We start from the raw sequence: 18,935 nt of genomic DNA on the forward strand, positions 1-18,935 counted from the left end.
GCCACGGATTAAATCTAGGTAGCTGCACTTTCTTCCCACTCCCTATATATTTGGAAGAGGGTGAGGAAAAAAAAGAAAAAAAATTTCATGCTTCCTTATTTAACAGAAAGTTTCAGAAAAGGCATGAGAAGCCAATAATCAAAAAGTAAAAGTATATTCTATTTGAAAATACATAAATCTTCTTAATATATGTTATATTTTTAAAGTATGGTATATATATCTATATATAGATATAGATATACACATATATGTATATGCATGTGTGTGTGAAAGACATCCCTTTCCGAAGACATTTAGTGACATTTTGAAGGCATTTCTCCTTCTATATCCATCCTATTGAAAACATTTTTTATAATTTTTATGAATTATATATATGGATATGAAAAATGTTATATAAGCATAGTCTTTGTGGAGGGGAGATAAGTGTTCATATCAGTGTACATACACGTGTGGGTGTGTCTTCACGTGTACATGCATGTGCGTAGAAGTCAGAGGTCAACTTGCGCGTCGTTCCACATGTACTGTCAACCCTGTTGTGACACATGGTTTCTTTTTGGTCTGGTCTTTCAACCTCTGCTGAGTTGTCTGGCAGCACATAAGGGGACCCATATGTCTCCTCCTCTGTAGTGCTGGGATTACAAGCACACACCACCATGTCTGACCTTTTGTCACATGACTTCTGAGATTGAGCTCAGGTCCTCATGCTTACATAGCAAGCACTTTATTGACTAAGTTATCTCTCCAGCTCAAACCATGATTCTTTGTAAGCAAACCAACTTAGAGTATATTTTATTTATATTCACATTTTCTGAATTAGTGGCTTACATGAGAGGACCCAACCTATTGTAAGTGGTGCCACCCCTGCTCAGGTAGCCCTGGGACCAGAAAAGAAAGCAGGCTGAGCAAGCCATGAGCAAGCTAGTAAGTAACATTACTCCACTCAGCAACCTCTACAAACCAGTCCCTCTCTCTGGGTCCCTGCCATGAGCACCTGCTCTGACTTGTCTGGATGATGGACCACAAGCAGTAAGCTGAAAATAAACCCTTTCATTCTCAAATTGATTTTGGTCATGGTGTTTATCACAGCAATGGAAGACCTAAGACAAGATCTCCTGACTAAGCTGGAAGTATGGGGGAGGGTAATGGGAGTGAAAAGAATAGAAGAGGAGGGGGCAGGAGAACAGGTGGGATCAGGAAGATCCAGTTGGTAGAAGGACACAGAGGGAGAACAAGGAAAGGGATATCTTGGTAGATGGAGCCCATTCACTATGGAGGAATTCCTTGCTCAGCCTAGATACAGGGGGAGAGCCTTGGTCCTGCCTCAAGTGATGTGACAGACTTTGTTGACTCCCCATGGAAGACTTCACCCTCTTTGAGGAATGGATGGGGGGTAGGGTGGGGGAGTGGGAGGAGGAAAGGGAGAGGGAACTGGAATTGGTATGTAAATTATGATTGTTTAAAGAAAAAGAAAGAAGCCCTAAGATAATAGAATCCCATATGGATTTTTATATCCCTTTCCTTTGGGTTAGTCCACCATTTCACTTCCTGGTTTCTGACCCACAATTACCAAGGCTCAAGGAACATTTCAACAGATAAGGCAAAAAGAATGCAAAATGGAAGAGAACACTCTGAAATGCTGCCTTCTGCCCATGACACAACTAATGGGATGATGAGAGCTCTTCACCTGGGGTTAGCTACACAAGAGCAAACCGGCCAAATGCCAGAGTAGAAGGAGTGTGTTCTCCAGATCTTACCCATAACTGAGAAGCTTTTGGCAACAGAGAGCTGTTGAAGTAGGGAGAATTATTCTTTTTGATGATGCAACCACTAATAGATTACCTATGTTCCAGTGGCTGGCCCTACACACCCATGCACACGCAAACAGCACTAACTGGACTCAGTTATAAAAGTATGACATAAAGTTGGAAGGGGGAGTGTTGGATGGAAATGAGGACAGTTGGGGTATGAAATTCTCAATAATCAAAAACTGTAAGTATAAATTGGCTAGTTACTTTTCCAAAAACAACCTTGCATATGAAGTTATTACTCCTAAGCTAAAACCAAGGTAAGAATTGTTATTGGCTGATTTGTTCAGTAATTCCAACTGTACATTTCCAGGTTTTCATGGGGAAAAAAACAACCATCTTACCAATATTGAAAGTTGAAATAAATAAAACATGGACTACTGCAAAATTTCTGCTCAGAATTAATTATTTCCCAGAGAAGAGGCCAATTCTCTAGGCAGATTGGATGTACCTAAGATCTCATGTGGGTGAATCAATACTCTACAAAAGGACACACTGAAATCTATTAATTTAGACTATCACAAATGTTGGAAGGGAACTAAAGAGACCTCTAGGTCTGTTATTTACAGATGATGACTGTGAATCAAAGGGCATGTTTCAGGCCACAGCTGTCAGAGCTGCTGGTAAAAGAATAGTACAAGAGACTCAGATTTGTTTTTCCTTCCACGGTGTTTCAATCCTTGGTTTGGTAAAGACATTATGGGCACACAATGTCTTAAGAGAAATGCTACAAAGAAAGCACCTTTGAATATTGTAGCCCTATACTTGTTAAACTTTAAAGACTGGAAGATCTGTTGAATATTTCAGGTACCTCCATCCAGAGATTCAGCAGAGACAAATCTTAAGAAGTGTGGAACACAGGATATGCATTTCAAACTTGAATTTACACACTAGAATTGCACACATTTGTGAAATTTCATGTGGCAATTCAATAGGTGGATATAATTTGCAATGTTCAAATCTGGAAAAAACATACCCATTTCCTTGATCATTGCTTTGTGTTACAAACATTTGTTTTATTGCTAATTTGTTTTACTATTAAACTCTTATTTATTTATTTATGTATTTATTTATTTATTTATTAAAAATTTCTGCCTCCTCCCCGCCACGGTCTCCCATTTCCCTCCCCCTCCCCCGATCAAGTCCTCCTCCTTCGTTAGCCAGAAGAGCAATCAGGGTTCCCTGCCCTGTGAGAAGTCCAAGGACCACCCCCCTCCTTCCAGGTCTAGTAAGGTGAGCATCCAAACTGCCTAGGCTCCCACAAAGCCAGTACATGCAGTAGATCAAAAACCCATTGCAATCCATCCATCTAGTAATATTTCCTACTAAGCCCCTGTAGTAAAATTAGTCAATTAAAGGAAAAGGTTGAATACAAGAAACCCATTGTGAATATCATGCGGTCACCTTTAAGTTATACTGGATTGTATCATCTAGCTTGAGTGGCCAAAGTGAGCTTTACCAATGAGTTGAGATACTTTACAGAGACTTTGAGGTTCTAAGCTATACAAATCAGTTCCTATTTCTCAATACCTTTGTGGGAAATGAAGACAAAAATATGCTTTCTAAGAGAATATCTGATAAAAAGAAATCTTGACTCCCTTGTTGGACATTGAGTACTTCCTAGGAATCAACACTGAGATATTTAAATAGAAACAACTTAGAAGATCAGAGATTATATTAAATTCCACGTACACTTGGGTTTTGAAAATGGAGGAAAGTTTTGGTGCTTAAGTGACTGAGGTCTCCTAGAGCAGCAGAACTGCATCTCTGGATCAAACAGAATTGTAAATAAGCAACACTTTCCAGCTTTCACTATTTCCTGGAAATCCATACTGCTTGCTCTAAACTCTTTGAATCCTGCACCCAACCATCCTCTTCCTTTAGTGATCTAGCAGATATATGTAGAACTAAGGAGCATGAACAGAAGACTATATCTTGAAAATACTCCCCTGAGTAGATCTGGCATCATATCTTGTACCCAAATATGAGTTCACAGTACATCTCATCATGGAATTGCTGCAGAGCTGCCACACTGATATTAGCAAGCCTACCAAATTTAACAGAAAGGGAACTATTCTATTACCAATAAGAACACCTTCTTCTTTCAATCTTCCATATTACTTGTCCATTCTGTATCTCCATGTTTTAGTCTTATCACTCACACATATAAAGTACACATGTGTTGGACACATAAATATAACACTTCTTTGTGTTTACTTATGTGTTCTGAAGTATTATTTATCAGGGCCATATATACAAGTAGTGTCCCATATATATTTTATATATTGTAGCATCATTAAGAATAAACCAATAACTATTCTTTCCTTACTTTAAACCTAACCACTTCAACTAGAATTGTTATACTGTACAATGAGCAATGAACAATGATTTACTAAGACACCTAGATATTTATGTCATTATCTTTTAATTTTCATTTCTTAAAATTAAACTAGATTTATTAGCAAAATAGATTAACTTGTCCTTCAGAATAAAAAAGAACAGAAATCTCTCTTGAACTTAGCATAAGATGTTTAGACTTTTTTACTTGGACTTCCCACAGGGCAGGGAACCCTGATTGCTCTTCTGGCTGACGAGGGAGGGGGACTTGATTGGGGGAGGGGGAGGGAAATGGGAGACGGTAGCTGGGAGGAGGCAAAAATCTTTAATAAATTAATTAATTAAAAAATATGTATTACTTATCATCATCTAAGGATTTATACAATGCTTTTTCAAAGACTACATGATGGGTCTATTTCTTCTGTTCTTAAACTCCTATGCTATAGAGATCAAACGCCCACTTTAAAACACTTATTGCAAAATTGGAAATCAATTACACATGCTTGTGTAATGAACCTTGCAATGACAGTAACTGGGCAAGAGGATACATCAGAACAAAAGCCATAGTAGCTCCAGTTAAATGCGGGGTCTCCTTTTCAAAGACTGAGGGAAGTTTATTATGCAGTTTTATTTGGTTTATTTTTTTACACAAATCCAACATAATAATTCTGGATGGTATTTGAAAGGATAAAGATAATGCCTTCATAAAATGGCTCCCTCTTGGCTTCATAGTTGGGCATTCCAAATAACCCTTTCACATTAAAACTGTTCCCACTGAACTAATGAAAGGAAAACTAGGTGTGATACATGGAGTCTACTTTGCAATCACTATCAGTAGAATCTAATGTGCTGAAATGATTCTAATTTGTTCTTTTTAATTAAAAAAAACCTCCAACATCCATGAGGATATAGTCATGAAGGACAAGTTCTGACAGTCACAGAAAGTGCAGGGTTAAAGAATACAAGAATTGTACTAATAACTCACATTGTAGATAATAGTCCTTTTTGTACAATTTCAACTTGTCATTTATTAATATTTTATTATAATATATTAGGTATACAAAATAACAAATCTCATCAGGACATTTCCATGCATATAAATATTGTATCTTGATAATGTGCACCACTTTTTACACTGTCATGCCTGATGATACCTTTCTTTTTATAACCAATCTGCCTTCCAATTTCATGTCTATTTGTTGTTATTGCTGACTAATAAGTTTCATTAATATTGCATGGGTGAGAGGTCAGTCATAGAAGCATAAGCATATTAACAGTGGCTATACCACTGAAGAAAATGTTTCTTCCTATTCCACCAACTATTAACTACCAGTAGATCCTCAGGCAGAGGTGAGGCCCCATGGCCTCAAAAACCCCTCCTCCATCCATGACTGAATTTTTTTTCATTATTGGTGTGTGTGTGTGTGTGTGTGTACATGTGTGCACATCCACCCACTCATACCAGTCAATATGGCTCAAGTTTCTGAGCATGTGCATGGCACAATGCATCTGTGGAGATCAAAGGGTAACTTTTAGAAGTCTGTTATTTCCTTCTACCATAGCTTCTGAGGCTCTTACTGACTCCATGATGGAAAGTTGAAAGGATCAATCTCATGCAGATCTTATGGCAGTAATCAGAACTACGTGTTTGCAGACAATTAAAATCATGACACTATTTGACTCATTTGACTCTCAGAATAACCCAAATGAGGCAATTAAAGATATAAGAATATACAATATATTGATAATTATGAAGAGACCTTTTCTTAAAAGTGACTAAACCACAACATAAATGCTAATATTTGAGAACCAAGTCTACCACCCTGTCTACAATGCTAACTTATATACTGCTAAAACTTTTGGCATGTACTTTGTCAGAAATCATTACAATGTTCTGGGTGCTTTCTTTTTTGATGGCAGCTAAAATCACTGACAACTATCTGTGGGCCTAAGGAAAGTGTTAGAAGCTGGTGTATATATAGATATGCTTTAATATCCATACATCACACAAAAAATTTAGTATATTTTGACACAATCAGTGGACTCTATATGTTCAAATCTTCATTAACATCATTCTTTTTATTTATTTATTTATTTATTTATTTATTTAAGATTTCTGCCTCCTCCCCACCACTGCCTCCCATTTCCCTCCCCCTCCCCCGAGCAAGTCCCCCTCCCTCATCAGCCCGAAGAGCACCCACCTCCATCCAGGTCTAGTAAGGTGAGCATCCAAACTGCCTAGGCTCCCCCAAAGCCAGTATGTGCAGTAGGATCAGAAACCCACTGCCATTTTAACATCATTCTTGAACAAAACAGCTACATACATATTTCCTTTGGTTACCCAAATATTTGCCTCCAATTATCCTTTTTTTTTCTTTTTAGTTCTTTGAGTCAAGGTTTCTCTATGTAACCGAGGCTGTCCTGGACCTTGTTGTGTAGAGCAAGCTGGTCTTGAACTCACAGAGATCTGATGTGGGATTCCCCTCTGTATGTTGTGAATACCATTGGTTAAAAAAGAAACTGCTTTGAACCTATAGCTGAGCATGGAAGAACAGAGCTAGGCAGGGAAAACTAAACTGAATTCTGGGAGAAAGAAGGCGGAGTCAAGAAGAAGCCATGGAGTTGCTGCCTGGGACAGACATGCTGAAGTTTTGCTGGTAGGCCATGACTTCATGGTGATACACAGATTAATAGAGATGGGTTAAATTAAGATATAAGACTTATTCAGAAATACATCTAAGCTATTGGCCAAACAGTATTGCAAATAATACGGTTTCTGAGTGATTATTTCAGGGCTGAGCAGCCAAGAACAAACTAGTAGCCTCCTACTTCAGAGATCCACTTGCCCTTGCCTCTCAATTAAAGGCAATTAATTGCCTGGAATTAAAGGAATGCACCACCATTGGCCAATTTTCTTGATCTTATAAACTTATTCAGTGGGTAGTAAAACAAAATGAAAAAATGTCATAAATGTGGAAAATGAATTGTAGGTGGGAGTGAGTGGTTGACAGGGTGGGACATGAGAGTAATTAGAATGATTTTTATACATGTATTAAAACATCAAAGAAAATTGAATTACAAGAAACTCCAAAATCCAGGATCTACATTTTCCTTCCTAATTCCAGATTAGAAACAATATTCTCAAATAATTTTTAGAGAAAGTAACTGATTAGCCTTACTGAAAGTTCTATCATGTGTTTTCATATGTGATGAAAAATTAATACAAAAACAAAATCAACAGTACTGTAATATGAGGCATGATAGTAGAAAGCTAATTTAAGAAGGACATTAGTCATAGAATTCTAGATAGGATATTTGAGTATTATTCATGTTACAGAACCTAAAGTGACAATTGGTCAAATCTGGGAGGAAGAAAGCAGAGACAGGCAGACGCCATGGTTCTCCTGCCCGAGATGGACACTGGTTAGACTCATGCCAGTAAGCCACAGTCAAGTGGCGGTACACGTTAATGGAGATGGGTTAAACTAATATGTGAGAGTTAGCCAATAACAGGCTAGAGATAATGGGCCAGGAAGTGTTTTAATTAATATAATTTCTGTATGGTTTTTTTCGGGGGTTAAGCTAGCGGGGCGGCAAGACGCATCCCAATTGCCTCTTACTACATAATCTAATATATTCCAATATTGACATTATTCCATTGGGCCTTTTTTTTTTACCATCTAAACGAGTTACAATGGATTTTCTACAATCCCGTTGCTTAATTCTGAGAAATCTCAAATTAAAGCACAATCAGAATATTCTATGAAGAAAATAATTGCACCAAGGTAACTGAGTCAATGTTTTATGTAGTTCCTATTAAACACAGATCTCAGAATAACCAAGATTTTAGTACTTCTTAGGATGCCTGAGGGCTTTTGCTACTTTCTGCAGACTCATGCCTTATACTTAGAAGCATCATGTCCCTTGTTTTTAGAATTCACAGTAATGTCCAATGTCCATGGGATCAAAGAAATAGTCATGCTTGGCTACCTTACCCCTAACTGAGAGAGAGATCATTTTCAACTGTCCCAGGTGGATAGGATTGAAATTCATATTTGAACTTCAATTGTACTGAGTTACAGAGTCTCCAAAGGACAAAGCTTGAAAACCTTTGGCTTCATGGAAGAGGATCAGTCTAGCTCTAACTATATATGAAGCATTTCTTTAGCTACTAACTCATTGGAAATTGCAGAAAGCTATGTTGAATGCAAATGTAGGTGTTAATGTCACACATCACACTTTTAAACATAGATCTCTAGACATGAGAAATATCAGTTTGCATGGCAAGCACAAGGATGAGGAATGAACATTCCCCCCTAATATTACAGAGAAATGTGTTTGTTCCCACTGGCTTAAGATTCAGCATTTAACTTGAAGTTAATTTAATTTCAAAGAAAATTGTATTAAATTACTTCAAAAACAGTGAAACTGAACTAATGCATTTTATCCATGTTTGAGTGTTTCATTAAAAGCTTAATGTTTAACGTGACATTTTCAAGGTACAATAAGAGTGACAAAGGCAAATGTAATAGGGTGATGGAATAGCACCATGATAAATCAACTAAAATGAGGCAGATTACCCAAGTGGAGGAAAGAAGCATCTCTATTGGTATAGAATCAACATTTGTCATGGTCTTAGGACAAGGTAATTGTGAATGGGCATACTTGTGTTTTCATCAATACAGGGAAATTTGAAAATTTTAGTTTTGACAGGATCTGATTCGCATTTCTATGGATCTTACAGATATAATCCAATTGGCAACTCTGACTCATGGTTTTGTTTATACACTTGTGCCTCAGCACATCAGAAAAGTTATTTTTTCCTATAGTTTCTAAGAATGTCTCTCAATTACAGGACCCAAGACTGAATCATTCCTGGTTTCATTTCCTAGTTTACATCTATCTTCTTTTGTATATGTCTGTGAATTATGACATCTTTCAGAGTCCATCGGGGACATGGAATGGACATGCAATATTTTACTGACTTGAAAGTACACTGGGGAAAAAAAACTTTCCAGTAGGGAAAAATTATACATTTGCATTTGATTTTCCTCTTTCCAATGCAGAGCAGCAAGTAAAGCAGAGAAATCTAAGATTTCCTAGGCCTCATAGAGTAGCCATTCTCCATGCCATAGTAGCCCATATTTAACTTTGGCATTTGTTCTTTTGTGGTAAAAAAAATGTCTTTCTACTTCCTAATTACTATTGTTGTCAATGTCATCCTCGTCATAATGTTTATTATTATCATAACTAATTTTCTTTACAAGGAGACTCACTATTCTAGATGCATTTTTTTGTCTTAATTGATCCTCATTTCTACATATTATATAAAATTTTTCACTCATACATTACCAACCAAATATAAGTACTGTGATTTTCTTCTTAGGTTCTTGATTCTCCAAGTTCCCCACTATATCTTGATTTTAATTTCTTTTTATCTGCTAAGCTAAGATCTTTTTTATTTGTCACTGTGTCTACTGATATCCTAAGTTCTACACTCAAGATCTACTAAGTTAATTAGAAGCATTAATTTGCACAATTTAATCTGCATTTCCTTCTTCCATTCCTTATTTCCTTATTGGACTAAAAAGGATGAGTTCTTTGCCTTACATTGTCAAAAGGCCATGTATGCCTATGTGAAACAAGATACCATTCTGCCCTCTTAAGTGCTGTTTAAGGTAGATTAACAATCCATAAGTATGCATACTCATCTTATTAGACATATGCTGTTCCATTAGAGTGCCAAGGATAGGAAGTTGTTTTATTTTGAAATATTAGAGAATCATTCACATTGAAAGACCAAGCTCTCTAGAGCACCTTGGGAGATGCCAAGTATTTGGCCTTGTCTGATATAAATGGTCTTTGTAAATAAGGTTGTGAAGGAATAATAGTGTTTACTGTCGTGGAGAATTAAAGGGAAATAAAAAGCTAAGTGACATTCATTTGCTTTAGATTCAAAAGTGATATTCTCATCATTTATTTTGTATAAATCCTTTTCAAATACTATATTTTTCCTTTACATATTTGCCAAATCACAAAGGGGTAGTTTTATACAGATAATCTCAACCTCCTCATTCATTTATCTTTTAGAATCATAAATGTCATTTATAAAAAGTGGCATCCACAGCAGAAACAGAAGAGGAAAAAAACTCATGAAAATGATAGTTTATTCTATGTGCATATTAAAATAGTAAGTGGTCACGTGAATGCTTTCTTTACTACTATTATAGTGATAAGAAATTACTGTTATCAGGCAAAGATAACAAGTTTCCTTTTCTGGATGAAATGAAGCTTTTATGAACAGTTTAGTAGGAAATTATCTCTCCACTTTAAGGGACCCTCTGGTATTTTATCCATACTACCCAATGGTGCTTAATTTATTTCAAATACTATAATTATTCATGTAGCATCTTCTTTTCCCATTGAATTTTTTTTTGCATATACACATTTCATCTCTCAGTTTTCCAAAGTATCTCCCAGTGCTCAGTATTCTGCATATGGTTTAGTGTAGTAAGAAGCCCACTTGTTTGTTTCTGGCTGCCCAGACTTGAAATAACCACACAGAACCTGTATTCATTAAATCACTGCTTGGCCTATTAACTCTAGCTTCTTATTGGCTAGTTCTTACATCTTAATTTAACCCCTTTTAATTAATCTATGTTCCACCATGTGGCTGTGACTTACTGGCAAGGTTCCAGCTCATCTGGCAATGGCTATATGGCATCTCTTTGACTCCACCTTCTTTCTCTCAGCATTTAGTTTATTTTTCCCCACCTAGCTCTGTTCTGCCCTGCTACAGGCTCAAATCAGTTTCTTTATTCACTAAGCAATAAAAGCAACACATATACAGAAGGACTTCCCATATAAATTTAGACTCTAAATATGTGAGTGACCAATCCTATTGAAAGTTGACTCTTGTCTTGTTACTCATATACCTTTGTTTTAAATATTGAGTTCCCGAAGAGTGGCCAGCAAATTGTAGATAATTTAATGAACTTAAAAAGTTTTCTTTAGAAAGACTAAACTTAGCTGTCCTTTTATCAACATTTTCAATTAAAAAGATATTTGTTTTGCCAGAATTATGATATACAATTTACAGAATATGCTCTAACCTGGGTATATTCAGAGGCACTACATTTAAGGAAGAAGTAAATTTGGAACTTAGTTTTGATGCACATGCTTGCAAATGATAGGAATCAAAACTCAAGGAAAGTAATGTAATTAAATTATTGATGATCAAAACCAAACTGATGCATGAATTACTACATAATAGTTAGATTAAAAGTCTCCCCTTTTATAAAATATCATAAACAATTCACAGTGCATTAGGTTACACTCAATACTTTGAAAGAACATTTGACATTTAAAATATGTATTAAAAATAAAAGCACTAGAACAATTCAGTTCTAACAACAGTTGTTTTTTCCTTAATATAGCTTTTTTCCTAAAATGAAAATGGATAAATCTATCAGTTCTACAAACTATTAACTATATTTTGCAATGTTAAACAAACAAGAGAAAAATTAATCTTCTGTTCTCTCTCAATTGAACAAATAAAGTATCTATCATCTCTGACAGATGTACATTAGATTCCTATAATTTTTGTTAATTTCAGATAATTAATTTCAAATCAGCAATTGGGATATTTAAGTAACTTAGAATTGAAAATATATGATATATTAAATGAAAGCCTCTTCTTACAGAGTCTAAAAGTTAGAGGCCTGATAGTATGCAAAATATCATGTATTATATTGAAATGTAAACTTTAATATAGATATTTAAAACAACTGTGTGTTTTTGTGTAACCTTTGAACTTGGTGTGTTTCCTCATAGATGTTCATGCAGGCAAACTCTATCATTTGCTCTTGAACGTGCTTTCAGCCACAGTCCCACTTAAACCAAATAGAAATTGTGACAATAATCTCTGCCACTAGCGTAACTTGTAGAATAGAATAAAAGCAAGGAAAGTTTTTGAACATGCCAAGTGCTAAGTATAATTTAAGATCCTTAAATCAAGAGATAATTTTAAAAAATGCCAAAGTAAAACAAATCACATACTTGGCAATTCTCTTTTATAAAAGGCCTGAAAATGTCCCTCGGTGTAAAGTATTGTGACACTTGGAAAATTTCACCAAGCTGTAGCATTCAGTTTTCACTGAAACCTACCTTTAAAATTTGGCCTGATTCTTGCATCATATCCTGATGTCCTTCCCATTAATTTATCCAAGAAATCTGAAGGAGAGAGGGTCTGCGAGGGATGTTTTCCAGACCTGGAGTCATAGTCTTTGCAGACACCTTCCCTAAACACATTTTAGCAAGAATTACACCTTTAACCTCTGAGAACTAATTCAGAACATTTGAAACCATATTTTCACAAAAAAATGTTTGATATACTAACAAGAAGAAAGATCTGAAATCTTTGATCAACTTCTGAACTGTACATTCTCTGAAGTTAACTTCAGCTGATGAAAAGGATAAATCCTGAGTAATGTCACCCATGCTTCTGAACTTTATTTCTGCTTTGCTTAAGGTGAGATAATGTATATAGACTCAGGTTCCATATTTTATGGCTATACAAAGTTTTTTTTTTCAGAAATTATCAGAAAACTAAAGGCAGGCTGTGAAATTCATGTGATAATGTAAAATAATTTCCTATGATTATAAACATTGTTGCATTTCACCTTTAAATGTATTTTATATCCCATATGAGAAACATATGATAATAAGATGGACTGAATAATAAAATTAATTATTGCATGCATATTTTTTCACTTGCTACCATTCTATTGCAGCTAACAGGCATTAGTCTTTTCCAATGTGTCGTCTAAAAAAGCAACCTCCACTTGGAATTTCACCACCATTTTAAAATAGATCAATAATGAGTATGTTAGTTTCATTATTTTATCAGTTCTCACCATATATGAATATATATAAATTGTTGAGCCTCCAATAAAGGATTAATGGGAGATCATTTTTACACCAGTCTACCTCTTACATTATCAAAACCAGTAAAGGGTAATTGAAAATTTCTCAGATATTCATATCTATATTAGAAGTCATAAAAAGCATATAAAATGCCATATTTGTTTTGTAGCAAATTGAATTCTCCTACAATACATCGGTAGTTGATTGAATGTCACTAACGTGTGCACATATTGTCTACATATACAAGTGTGTCTGAATGTGTTTTAAATAAGTTATTAATCCTGCCATTAAGATAACACCACATTTCATGCCAGCAAATCAGAGGCATTAATTACAAGTGCGAAGATGATATGAACATTTGGTAGGAGTTAAAAATTGGTACAGTCATCCAGAAATACTCACATTCTCATCTGCAGATTCATCTGATTAATCAAGTATTATTTTATTATGATGGTGGTTGGAGTGAGGCCAATGATGATGATGGTAATGATGGTGATGATGATGGTGATGACTTTAATAAAAACACAGCCTACACGCTTTCTTAATGACAGTAAGAGGTGTAAATCTGAAAGGAACATAGTGGGGTTTCCCAGTACTCATAGCATTATTTCTATGTGCTCAATTTCACTTGGTTCTGTGGAAAAAATACCATAAAATCTTGTAAAACATTAAATGTCCCACATTTTTGTTTTAATAAATTTTTCTTATGACTAAGCTGTCCTACTCTATGCCATTAACTGGCTATTTCATTCAGTGGCAATAAAATTGATATTTCAAAGTATCAATTGATTTCACAATTAGCAAATTATTTGAAAATGCAAGCATGCAAATAATGACTTCTCACTTGTTTTAATTATGTACACCCCATTTCTCATACAGGCATAAATACAAAGATGTCATTTTAATTAAATTTTGGTATGCAATCAATTCTCAAATAGACTGAACAGTAGGAGGGAGTTGTATAAAGATCTTTACTACTTGAAAATTTTTCTCAATCATAGATTTCATAGTATGCTCCTAGTTGGTGAAATATAACAGAAGTCTCAAGTTGGCTGAGATTCAGGATTCTTATTTATTTTACATAAAATGAGCATACTCTTGGGAAATCAATCCAATCACTTCCACCATATAAAAAATGAACATTGCACCCAAAAATCCCTTTAAATGACTTCCAGAAGAATTTGAAAGCAAAAGACATCAACCATATATAGAAATGTAAAGAGCACACAACTCACTAGTCTAATCTTAATATCACACTTACTCTAAAATGTGCGTTGAAATGCACAAAGTGCAGCTATGCAACATAAAACTTGCTTTTGTGAATATTTGCCTCCCTCCCACCATAATTAAGCTTTTTTTTAAATGAACAAAAGACACCAAACTCTCCTCTACAACATTAAAATAGTATGATGCAGGGACCAAACGAACAGAACACTGCATACTTTCTCTTTCAAACAGTTTTCATGTGCAAAATATCAGCATGCAAAATCATTTCACCTACCTGAAGTGGTGTGTCCCTAAGAGAAATGCAAACAAGGCTGTCAAAATGTTCACTAGCTGCCGGTTCATTCCTGCTTCTGTGATGCTTGTGGAAAATATCCCGAAATGATTCCAGAGAGAAGACTGGGACAAAGTGTCTATTTATTGTCCAGATGAAAATCTGGCAGGAATCTAGTTTCCTTGAAAATCAAAAAGAGATTTGGGGTTGTACAGTTTGCTGAGAAAAAACAAAAAGTGCCAGTCCTGGGCAACATGGTCAGGTCAAACCGAGGTTCGGGACCATCAGTTAGCTCAGGAGAGACAAAGCCTCAGAACTGATGAATCCCCTAGCTGATTTTCCTGAATAATAAAAATGCTGCTCTACCTTAATCGCATCACCACGCAAAGGGGGCTGGTGACAATGCCATGCTGGAAGTCGGGCTGCTGTAGCTTTTGTTTTATATCTTTTCTATTCAGCAAAGCCCCTTTCTATAGGAAATGTTCTCTTTTGAAAAGAAGTTGTAAATGAGGGAGAAGAAAGGACTCTCTGTGTTGGAGTGTTTGGGGGAAAGAGGGAAAAATTACTAAGATCCTGTGCTGGAATGAGGGCTACAGAAAGAGACGGAGACGTGATCTTACCCAGCCTATAAATTTCAGCACTCGGACAGCTCCTAGCTCTGAAGTGCAAGTGCGCATGTTTCCTTTTTCAGTAGCTTGGGGCGGGGGTCGGAGAGAGGCATTCAAGAGGAGATGCGCCCGCTGTTGAAATGCAGAGAGTGACTGATTCTTTGTTGAGGGGACTACTGAAAAGGGGTGCGAAGACGACCAGGGTCCGAGTAGAGGGAAAAGGTGAGAGGGGCAAGGGTTTGAGCTCCTAGAAATGCTAGGCTGCCTCTAGGTAGGCGGGATAGGAGTTTGAATCAGAAGAGACCTGAATGAGGCTTCGGCGTCGGAAAAGTAACTAGGAAAGCAGAGAACAAGATTTGGAGGACTGAAATTATAATTGGGTGCAGGAAATCAACATCTGGTCAGTGGAAGCCAGCAGGAAAGAGAAGTCCTGTGCTGACATGGAGGGTGCATTTCCTCGGCAAAGAGAAGCTTTCGTTTAAGAAAAAAGAAGAGAAAGAGAGAGAGAGAGAGAGAGAGAGAGAGAGAGAGAGAGAGAGAGAGAGAGAGAGAGAGAGAGAGAGATATTCACGGGGATCAACAATTGAATTTAGAATAACGTTATGCCTTTCTGGGCTTTGGGGTATTTTGTTTTGAGTTTAGTCTCTTTTTCCCAAAAGATCTATCTCCCTACGTGGGAAAGTTCGTTCTACAGTTCAGTGACTCAAAATCCTTAAGACACAGATAAAATACAAAAGGGGAGAGAATGAGCCAGCAGGGGGCAGTAGCAATCTTTTCCTGCCCTGGTTAAGGTTTGAACAATGCTTCATGATAGAAATGATGCAAAGAAAAGTGAGACTTGGCGTTTAGTTTCTTCTCCCCATGACAGGTATTAATCATCAAGAAGGGTCGACTAATGAAATGTTGCTCTTCTTCTCCCATATTGGCTAAAGAGACTGAAAATAATGAAAGTTTCTAAGTCCGGTACAAAAGCATATCAGGTAACCTGCTATCTCCAACCGAATTTACTGAGGCTATTGATAAATAAAGGAAGGGGAGACGTTAAACAATAGTAACTGGTGGCACTTGGAAATGTGTGTCCTACCATGAACTGGGTGAGGAACTTGCTTTTTATCCATGAAATACAGTAACTGAAGCACTTTGGCACTCCACCACGGGGCTTGATTTGAGAATACACTGCAGTCATTACATTTATTTCATAAATGACAAGTTTCTCCTTGGATTGACTTAAATATAAAAGTAAAGTAACAAAGATTCCTATGCTTTTTTGGAAGGTAGGTTCTAATTTTAAAATATCCAAGTTTTTTTTTTCTTTTTAACCTAAAACACAGGAAGATCCCACTGAAGTGTGGATTCTAACACTGCAGGCTTGCCTCAGGACCTGAGATTCTGCATTTCTAACAAGTTCTTATTAGCTAAGGGTGATTACCTTCGGTCCACAGTCACACACTGAGTAGCAAGGCTACAAATGAACTTTCACCAGATTTTTATGCCACTCAGACAATGAAACTTTCTAGGCTTCTTCTGAGATAAAATGCAACAGTGTCGATGCCTTCTGCTTACATTCAAAATCAATTCCACCACATTTGTTTTCATAATCCTTAATCCTAGAAAAAAAAGTGACTCATTTTAAACAAAACAAAACAAAACAAAAAACTGTGTGGTGTGTGTTTTGATGAGACATCCCTGTACTCCAGCTTCAAATCTAGACCCTTCGAAGTTCATCCACATAGAAACTCTAGACATGACTGTGTCTCTGCAGGCCTGGTACTTCTGTCAAAAAAAAAATCCCAGATATGTATCTTTTCAGCTTATTCTATATGGAAAAATTATATATGATGTTTGTATGTGCTTAAGAATATTTCCAAAATAAAGTAGAGATAAAAGTAGAAGAAATTGATTTGTCACAAATAGAAGATTGTAATGATGCCCAGAGTAAACATTTTTTAATTCCTTCTTTCTAAACACAGAGCCATGCCATGCACCAGGAGGGGGTAGACATTGTGAGTTGTAACACACAGACACTCAGCTCCTAGCACACAATTGTGACACTGCACTATTTTAGATCTGAACGGTAATTTAGAAAGGATCAAGTTTACCCTCTTTATATTACTTCTCAGCTTTCCTCAATTTGGATCCCACCCCTTTCAAGTCACAGAAAGAACTCTCATCAAGTTTGCCAATGAATTATCTGCATCTGAGGTCAAAGAACAACATTTACCTACCTTTATTTTTTTCCTGACATTTCCATAGTATATAATATCATTGGTCTCTTGTTTTGCAAAGTTTGTCCCATTGTGACACAGTGAACTCCCAGATATCTCCTTTTCCATCTTATTGTCAGGCATACCGTCTAACATATGGCCTACGGAAGTTTGATTTCTTAAAAACTATATTCTAGGACCTCACTTCTTCTCATACTCTACTATATTAGCCAATATTTTGATACTATAACTACCATTGTCTTTCTCTGTAAATTATACACAAACACAAAAAATATAGTCATCCATCTGTTTCTTTGGTAATTTTTTCATATCTCTAAATGTCTTCAAATTTCTCTCATGCTAAAATAAACTGTTTAAAAATTTCCCCGATTTTCCACAGCATCTACTCCACTGTCACCAACCAATGGACAAAGCAACTCTCTGTGATGCCCTTCCCATCAGTTTCCAAATGAAGTCTTCACAAAGCCCCACTGATTTGTCTTCCAACTATTTCTCAAGTCTACCCATTTTTCTGTATCTTATTTTCTCTGATCTCATTTGGGAGATCCTTATGGTGCTGTCTTAGTCTTCTTACTGGCTCACTAGAACCAACAAACTCTTGCAACATGCTGCAACAAAAATGAAGAATCAAAATTAGAATCTGATCACACATAGCATCTAATTAATGATATGGTTCCTCACTAACCTTTGGGAAAAACAAGAAAATAGCCGGGAGGTGGTGGCGCACGCCTTTAATCCCAGCACTCGGGAGGCAGAGGCAGGCAGATCTCTGGGAGTTCAAGGCCAGCCTGGTCTATAAGAGCTAGTGCCAGGACAGGCTTTAAAGCTACAGAGAAACCCCATCTCGAAAAAAAAAATTGCTTAATATGGTCTAAAGATCACTCATAAATCTGGCTAAACTTAGTTTGTCCCTAATCTTGTCCCTTTTTCGGCCTGTCCCCTCAAACCATGTTTAGTTTCTTATGCTTGCTATAATAAGATTTATCTCCTGGAATGCTCAACTACATTTAGAGATTCCTTCCTTAAGAAGGTCTTCCCTAACCTGCACAACTCTATCAGCTCTACCTACTGTAGCGAATCTTTATACTTCCAAAGTTTGATTTATAAGCATGTTACCATTTCATGAATATAAGAGTTTGATTACCTAGTGTTAGGCATTGATGTGGAAAGGCAATCAAATTTTTAAAAAATGATATGAGTATGGTTTTCAGTGTGCTGTTCAAAGATAGAATTTGGGAAACTCTATAATGAGGATCATGTGATCTTAAATTGGAATTTAAATCATGAGGGGATCATCTCATCAATAAATTAACCTAGTAATGTACTCATAATTGAATGTCTTATCAAAAGGTCATCAAAACTGTAAGAAATGGGTCCTAGTTGGAGGAAATAGGTCATTGGGAATGTGTCCATGAAGGCTATACCTTGTATCCTGTTCTTCTTTTCTTATTGTGGCTGCCATGGTGTGAGAATATTTACTGTATCATATCTTCTACACTAAGATGTTTTACCTCTACATGAGCTCAGAGATAGAACC

At 36.3% G+C, this 18,935-nt stretch overlaps 1 protein-coding gene across 3 annotated transcripts in view; it reads right to left on the bottom strand.

Annotated features, from left to right (window-relative positions):
• The window catches only part of Glra2 (glycine receptor alpha 2), a 187,797-nt gene extending 173,161 nt beyond the window's left edge, over positions 1-14,636 (bottom strand). For 2 of the 3 annotated variants that reach the window (XM_050160633.1, XM_050160634.1), the window contains exons 1-2: positions 14,569-14,636; positions 12,309-12,442 (exon numbers count right to left, since the gene is read on the bottom strand). In XM_050160633.1, coding sequence (XP_050016590.1) covers positions 12,309-12,442; positions 14,569-14,636 — 202 coding nt within the window. Of the gene's footprint in view, positions 1-12,308; positions 12,443-14,568 lie in introns of those variants that run through there. The other variant, XM_050160635.1, reaches the window with a different exon arrangement.
• Between the last annotated feature and the right edge of the window lie 4,299 nt (positions 14,637-18,935).

This window comes from Alexandromys fortis, unplaced genomic scaffold, assembly GCF_014885135.2.
Source record: "Alexandromys fortis isolate MF-2015 unplaced genomic scaffold, M_Fortis_MF-2015_v1.1 scaffold_120, whole genome shotgun sequence".
Taxonomy (NCBI): Eukaryota; Metazoa; Chordata; class Mammalia; order Rodentia; family Cricetidae; genus Alexandromys; species Alexandromys fortis.